The following is an 8408-nucleotide window of genomic DNA, read 5'->3' on the forward strand; positions in this document are numbered from 1 at the left end:
CAGTAGCATTTCTGTACTCTAATAACGAACTAACAGAAAAAGAACTCAGGAACACAAAACCATTCAAAATCACAACAAAAAGAATAAAATACCTTGGGGTGAATTTAACTAAGGAAGTGAAAGACCTATACTACAAAAACTACAAGACTTTCCTGAAAGAAATTGATGACGACCTAAAGAGATGGAAAGACATTCCATGCAGGTGGATTGGAAGAATAAACATAGTTAAAATGTCCCTTCTACCTAAAGCAACCTACAGATTCAATCCTACCCAATAAGATTCCCAATGACATTCTTTACAGAAATAGAACAAAGAATCCTAAAATTCATATGGGGCAACAAATGACCCCGAATTGCTACAGCAATCCTCAGAAAAAAGGACAAAGCTGGAGGCATCACAATCCCTGACTTCAAAACATACTACAAAGCTACTGTAATCAAAACAGCATGGTATTGGTACAAAAACAGGTGCACAGATCAATGGAACAGAATTGAAAGCCCAGAAATAAAACCACACATCTATAGACAGCTAATCTTCGACAAAGGAGCTGAGGGCCTACAATGGAGAAGAGAAAGTCTCTTCAACAAAGGGTGCTGGGAAAACTGGACAGCCACATGTAAAAGAATGAAAATTGACCATTCTTTTTTACCATTCACAAGAATAAACTCAAAATGGATCAAAGACCTAAAGGTAAGACCTGAAACCATAAGGCTTCTAGAAGAAAACACAGGGAGTACACTCTTTGACATCAGTATTAAAAGGATCTTTTCAGACACCATGTCTTCTCAGACAAGGGAAACAATAGAAAGAATAAACAAATGGGACTTCATCAGACTAAAGAACTTCTTCAAGGTAAGGGAAAACAGGATGGAAACAGAAAAACATCCCACTAATTGGGAAAAGATATTTGCAAGTCGTATATCTGACAAAGGGTTAATCTCCATAATATATAAAAAGCTCACACAACTCAACAACGAAAAACCAAACCACTGGATCAAAAAATGGGCAGGAGACATGAACAGACATTTCTCCAAAGAAGATATACGGATAGCCAACAGGCACATGAAAAGATGTCCATCATCACTGATCATCAGGGAAATGCAAATCAAAACTACACTAAGATAGCACCTTACACCCATTAGAATGCAAAAATAACCAAAACAAAAAGGAACAAATGTTGGAGAGCTTGCAGATAAAGAGGAACCCTCATACACTGCTGGTGGGAATGCAAACTCATGCAGCCCCTATGCAAAACAGTATGGAGATTTCTCAAAACATTAAAAAGGGAAATACCATATGACCCAGCCATCCCACTACTGGGTATCTATCCAAAGAACTTGAAATCAGCAATTCCAAAAGTCCCATGCACTCCTATGTTCATCGCAGCATTATTTACAATAGCCAAGACGTGGAAGCAACCTAAGTGCTCATCAACTGATGATTGGATAAAGAAGATATGGTGTATATATATACAATGGAATACTACTCAGCCATAAAAAAGGATAAAATCATCCCATTCACGACAACATGGATGGACTTTGAGGGTATTATGTTCAGTGAAATAAGCCAGATAGAGAAAGACAACCTCTGTATGACTCCACTCATATGTTGAAGTTAATCACGTAGACAAAGAGAACAGATTAGTGGCTACCAGGGGAAAGGGGCAGTGGGGGGTGGGCACAAAGTGAGAAGCGGTGCACTACAACACGGCTGACAAACAATAATGCACAAGTGACATTTCACAAGGTTGTAAACTATCATAATCTCAATAAAAAAATACTATAGTAATGTATGCCTTTGTTAAACATTTTACAAGCAATACAAAGATAAACGGAAAAAACATCAAAGTTCCTCCCTCAACACACCAATCCCACCTATGAGATGTCACCAACTGTTATTTATCTCGTGTGCACTGGAGACCTTCTTAATCACTTTCCCTCATTCCTTTTATCCACTTGGTCTCCAACTTCCAGAGATTTTGCTTCTTAAACATCTCTGGAATCCATCCCCATCTACGATCACCTCGCACCTGGACTATTGCAATATGCTATTAAATGGCCTGCCTGCCCTGACAAAGTTTTACTCCCACAATGCCACATATTCTTACTGAAATCAATTCTTTTTCTAAGATACAAATCTGATGGCACGCCCATTTAAAATCCTTTAGGGGCTCCCCATCACCAGCAGGATACACGGCCTCCAAGATCCTTCATAACCCTATTCTGCCACTTCTCCTACCTTATTGCCTTCCTCCTTCCAGCACTCTGTGTTCCAAAAATAGCGATCTGCTTATAATGAATATATAATCACCGTCCACCATTCTATGCCTCTGATACATCATTTCCATTTCCAGGAGAATCCTTTCCTCGCTAGACCACTTGAAAAGCACCTACTCATACTCCAAGACTCAAGTGTTGTCTTATCAGGAAAGCCTTCCTGAATGCTGAGCACAAACCCAGAACTCCATATACTAGATGTGAGAGAATTTATCATTGCACAGTAGCTATCTACTATTTGACAATCTCCCCTACAGAAGCTTCTTGATAGCAAAGCCAGCATCTTACTCATCTATACGTCTCCAGCCTTCAAAATTCTGCCCTCCTCCTAGTAAGTACTCAATAAATATTTGTTGAATAATGATACGAAGATCAGATTTCTCTTAGGAATCTCTAGCTGTAATTAGTGTCATTTTATAAGCCCAAGGGGAAAACCAATCATTGATTATCTATAGATAAGACATAACCTCAAATTCTGTTTCAACCTCTTTCCCAGTATCCTTTTTGCACTACTACACTAGAATAAGGCTGTTAATAAGAAAACAATGAAAACTAAGCTCTAAATAGTATTATTTCCTCTGCTTCATTTATCTGCCTCTCATCGCCACCACGACCCCCTGCCACTTCAACAGACCTTCACTCTCCAAGCTTCACTTTCTCTGCACCCCTGCCAGCAGAAAAATAAATCTAACTCAGCGTCCAAGGACAGCGAAGGCGGTGAGGAAGATGCTAGGAGACCTGTGTTTTGGTGAGAACCTTCTTCAGGGAAGCTGTGCCTGGTATGAGTACCTGTTGGCAACAGGCAAGGGCAAACTAAGGAGTGTGAAGAACAAAAGAAACACTGACAGAGCAAGGTGCTTTAGCAATAGAATCCCTAAAATGGCAAAATAGAAGCATGTAAGGTGGGAAACTAGAAATGCAATACAATATAGGTTTCAACAGAGAAATTTACCCAGTTAACTATTAACAAACCATTAGAAGCAGTCATTTCGTACTTACTGAATGACTCTTATTTAAGCATTGCAATAGCAATACAATTAAGAAGAACCAGAGTAAAGTCTGACTTTAGAGGGGCATTATTTATCAATGAGGTTCTGATCTTCGTTTGCAGGATCTTTATTAAGCTGATTATGAAGCAGAAATGCTCCCTGAAATCTCATCCCGTGAAGAGTTGGCAATATCACTATTAGAAAAGTAATCTTTTCATCTGTACCTGTATAACTTGTAGACGATTAAAAGAGTAACTGCTAGGAGCTATTTCCTCCAAAGCTGTCAAAGAAGACCTGAAATTCACTCTGTCTTCCATTGTTAACTGGGATATCAAGAGGAACATTCTGACAATAATTACTTTGGTTTATTTCCTGTGTAAATATAATTTTTCTGCTCTGACTCTTTGGAACTAATAATTACACTGATTACTCCTCTGTTTTATTTGTTGGTACCAGTTAAGACATACTCAAACATTAATTGTATTAATGAAAATGCTTCAAACATGATTAAAAGTCATTTGTGCTATGTGCCTATGTCAGGAGGAGTAAAATGGAAAAAAAAAGGCAAGAGTCTGTACCTGTTGGGAGGTAAAACACTCTCTTCCAAATAGAAATCTTTGTTTACCACGATTTCATGAGCAATGCTAAGCTTGGAAACTTTGCTAATTGTCTCTATCAGCTCTGTGACAGAAAGCACTTCAGGTTGGCGCTCTAGAAAAAAGTATAGCAATCGTCAACAGGGAACCCACACAAATAGAATTTTTCTTTTATTCAGAGATTCACTCAGCCAATTAAGGCCCCCGAATTTAGATTCATCAAACAGATCTTACTCAGACTCACTCAATCATTCCGGTATTTGAGGTTTTCTGAACTCTTTGCCCTTCAACAGCACTAGAAAGTTAGAGAAGTCAGGCATGAGGAGAAGAGAAGTTAGTTTACGAAAAGGAAAATGTGAAAATGATTTCAGAACCATTTTTTGGACTGTCAAAGCCATAAGTAAAACACAGCAAAGAAACCATGAATAAGTTGTGGCTTATAAAATAAACATTTATCAAAAAGTTACTGTTTCCGCTATCCTCTTCCTACCTCTGAAGAGACAGGAAGATACACAAGAAGAGAGTCTCTTTACAGATAACACCACAAATCCCCCTGGAGGGCTCTAAAGTTGAACCATGCTTCAAGCATGGTTCTCAAATCTGGGGATTCCACAGACTAATAAAATGTCCAAAAAAGAAGAGTTACTGACAATGATTTGCTGATTTTTATTTTCCCACATATTGACATTAAGGCAAACAAAGAAAACATCCACCTTACCATCACCAAAATAATCATTTAATTTTAAAAGTAGATTTTAACATCCCAAAAGGCAGAAAGTCGGTAAATAAAGTCAGTATACAGTAATCCTTTAAATTGGATCGATTTAACTTTATTTTTAAAAACTTATTACAATATCTTTGTTTTATTTCACTCAAGATTGGTAAGAACTTTTCCATACACTAGCTTGGAATTTGGTAATCACTGTTCTGAGTTCATTATGCAGATTACTTACAGGAGCGATACATCGTAAGCACATAGAGTAGTTATAATTATTTACTTGGTATACGACCAAAACATGCAAGAAAACTATTTCCTCACTCACTTTCAATATAGTTCCATAATTTGTTCAGAGAGAACTATTTATCCCCAAGACATAATAAAACTCACATATAAGGATCCTAAAACTCACCAAGGAGATGGTCTACTTATGTACATTTACTTCTCGTTAAAAAAGTCTTTCAACAAACGTTAGTACCATCAATCGACACCTCCTTTCTACCCTAACTGAAAAGCTACATATGTTAAAATATACCAGCTATATCAAGTCACTAAACCATTTATTTCAGAGACACTGTGAACCAAGACTTGTGCTATTCTATGAACTAGCAGTGACCCTTAGTGGCCACCAGAGGAACATACGTGATTCAACTTAGTATCGTGGTTTCCAACTATTTTTCCCGTCTGTCTTCAAGAGTTTAGATCAAGTCACTACACTTTGACAGATCTTCAGATTGATGTTTGGTTAAGTGCACTGGAGATTATTGTAAGAGAACTGCAATTTGAGTTCCCATGAGGTTGGGCTAGTCAAACCAAAACCTCAAATAAATGCCTACCGTCAGGTGTGGAAGAGACCTCATGCCCTTATGTATACAGAAAAACAGTTATTACAGATCTGAAGAATTTTACCCTAGACCAGTGATAATTTTTATGTCAACAAAATACTCCCAGAAAAGGACAGAACACAATTCCAGCACTAGATAATTTGGATTCTCTCAAATCTATCCTAGATCTACCATTTGCAATCTACAAAATCAAAATACAAGAATGTAATCTATTTTCCGTGTTTTGAACTAACTCAAATACTCCCAAGTCTTGTCAAACACAAGTAATTGTGCTTTGTTACCCTCTTTCTCAAGAGCCAAAATGTCTTTTAATCGTACTTGCCAATCAGGGGCCTAGGTCCCATATGTAAAAATTAGAGGGGAAAAAAGACAAGGAAAAGAACAATCCAAAAGAGGAATAGCAGAAGGATGAGAAAGGAAAAATGCAAGGTTGCAAGAGCCTTCTGTGCTCTTTAAAGGCACTTAACCCACAGGCTGTCTATTCCTTTAACCTAACTGTTATCAAGCACTACCCAAGGAAGTGATGGTAGAATTCTAGACCTACCAGGACGGTGGCTATCTGAACAGAAGCTCTTGTTTTCCTGGCTCTGCCCTGGTGTTTTAGGCTTCTGGACCTCACCCTCTGCTTCACTGGAATCACTCTGGAGCACAGTTTCCTCAATGTTGGGCATCTTGATGTTATCTGGAACTGAGGGGGAAAAAAGCAAGCTGTTGGTGGTGTAAGATCTGGCTGTGACCCAGGGATGAGGGGGAGGAAGGCTCTTCAACGGCCACTGTGTGCCTTGATGACTGATGCTGCTGCTCCCAGTTGAGGAGGTTAATGACAAAGGTTCAAGGGGCCTCTCACCGGAACAGCTAGGGTCTTCAAACAGCCTTGGGGCAAAGATAACTTGGGACTAACGGGGCTGCCTTTCCTGAAATCAAAGAAGTTTAGCGTTGGGCAAGTAGCAGAGAAAATCAAGGCCGAGAGATGGACGACTTGCCAGAAGGCACCCTGCACATGACTGACCAAGCTGGAAGAGGAAACTTCCTCAAAACTAGGCGTCTTCAACTAGTCGGGAAATGATCCTCTTCCTCCTTAACTTCCACCCCAGACCCGCCTTACGCTATAAAGAGAGCTGGCGGCTGGATTCTGGCAGTAAGAGAACCCCGCGGCTCCCAGGACCCTGATTCCTAACCTCCTTTCCAGTCCTTGACTGGCTGCCCCGCGGCTGCGTCTGTTAGTGAAGCCCCTCTGCCGGTCTAATCTTGTCCTGGGGCATACCATGGCGGAGAAGGCAAGAGGGGGGAATCAACAGGAAGGGGTTGGACAGAACCATGGAGTTGATGAGACCTACCTGGAGCGCACCCCTGCCAAGGCTGCTAGATAGAAGAGTCCAACACCTGAAAACAAAGGCTGGCCAGTCTCCTGGGTAGCAGGCCAGGCCATGTGTGCAGGGTATGGTGGGAACCAAGAGAGCAGGAAAGGCCAGCAGGGACGCATCATCAGATGATAGAGGAGGGAGGCAAAGATCTCCCTTGAGGACGCCTTGGGCTCATACCCTTCTTCGTAGGCTCGAAGCCCCTCAGGAGCTTGGAGTTAAACTTTTCCAGTCCTGTTCCACCCCCACACGCCAGGAACCGTCCACCTGTTATCCTTTCTCCCCACGGGGGGAAAAAACCTTTAAATGACCATTTTGTTTGTTTCACCTCCTGCTGCTCGTGTAGCCTTAGAAATGAAGAACCAAAGGGTTACAGAATTGTGTTTGATGACTTTTTTCTTCTGTTTAAGTGAATCCTCCACACAATGTGAAGGAGACAAAGTAGGCTGTTAAACTCTTATTTACGAATATGCAAACCAAGAGTCATTTAAAATGGCTGATCATAGAAGTTGCGTGGCGAAGGAGCAAGACCGTTAGTCTGAGAGGGAGCCTAGGTTTTGGTTTAGTTCTTCCAACTGAATTCCGGGCATGTTCCTCATTACAATCCAATTCTGAGCCTTGGAGAGCGTCTAGAACCTGAGGATTCTGGAATAGATGACTCTAAGGGCACTCATGTTGTCCACTCTTTCCTCCTAGTTTTTCACTCCACCGGCCAATTACCACACTGATGTGAGGACCCTGGATTGGCCCACTTCCAAATTTTGGAAAAACATGTATGTTTGAAAAGATGTTTCTACACTATACTATTCCATCCTGCTCTTTTATCTTGACTTAATTTTTAACCCGTTAACATTTTTTCATAAAACAAGACTATAATTTGATCAAATTCTCACCCCAAACTTTGCCTTGTTAGTGTCAATCGTGAACTGTGTATAACAATCTGGCACAACATGTGGATGTTGAGAAAGGAAGCTGTGGATTAGAGGTCCAAGAACTTTCCAGCCTAAGGAAACTTCACCCCACCCTCCAGGTCCAAGAGGAAATTAGGGGTCTTGGCCAGTAAAGTCACGGCTTAGCTGAAGAGTGTATAAAACTAATAAATAGTAATTCTGGATACCTTCCTCATCCTCTCCTGATATTTGCCTCAGTAATCACAACTGTGAAACAAAATGCTGTCACACAAAACTGAAGAGAAATGGTTAGGTATATTTTTCTTGATTTGAACATCAAATTGTACATTCATGAAGTGTATGTTTCTCTATACCAGAAATTGTTCTCCCTTTTTAAAAAATCAGATTTCTACTTGGTTTGTTTCTGAGAAAAAGTACCCAGAATGACACTAGTTTGTTTCCTCATGAAAAGTTGCTTTGTTTAAAAGAGTCTCCCCAGTGATGCCTGAAATTCTATTAGCACTAAATTTACATAAGTTAAACTGTCTTTTTTTAGTAGACATATTTTATAGAGCAGTTTTAGGTTTGCAGCAAAATTGAACAGAAGGTACAGAAATTTCCTATGTGCTCCCAGCCCCCATACTTGCATAGCCCTCCTCCCCCAATTATCAACGTGTACCACCTGAGTGGGACATTTGTTACAACTGATGAACCGTTATCACTCAGAGTCCA

The 8408-nt window shown here is 40.1% G+C and overlaps 1 protein-coding gene across 1 annotated transcript in view; it reads right to left on the reverse strand.

Moving 5' to 3' along the window:
* The window catches only part of LOC103543725 (T-complex protein 11-like X-linked protein 2), a 25017-nt gene extending 18322 nt beyond the window's left edge, over positions 1 to 6695 (reverse strand). Inside the window, exons 1-3 of the mRNA XM_070603467.1 lie at positions 6604 to 6695; positions 5970 to 6113; positions 3845 to 3977 (exon numbers count right to left, since the gene is read on the reverse strand). Of these exons, the coding sequence (XP_070459568.1) occupies positions 3845 to 3977; positions 5970 to 6096 (260 nt within the window). The 5' untranslated portion in view covers positions 6097 to 6113; positions 6604 to 6695. The remainder of the gene's footprint in view (positions 1 to 3844; positions 3978 to 5969; positions 6114 to 6603) is intronic.
* Between the last annotated feature and the right edge of the window lie 1713 nt (positions 6696 to 8408).

Source organism: Equus przewalskii, chromosome X (genome assembly GCF_037783145.1).
Source record: "Equus przewalskii isolate Varuska chromosome X, EquPr2, whole genome shotgun sequence".
Taxonomy (NCBI): Eukaryota; Metazoa; Chordata; class Mammalia; order Perissodactyla; family Equidae; genus Equus; species Equus przewalskii.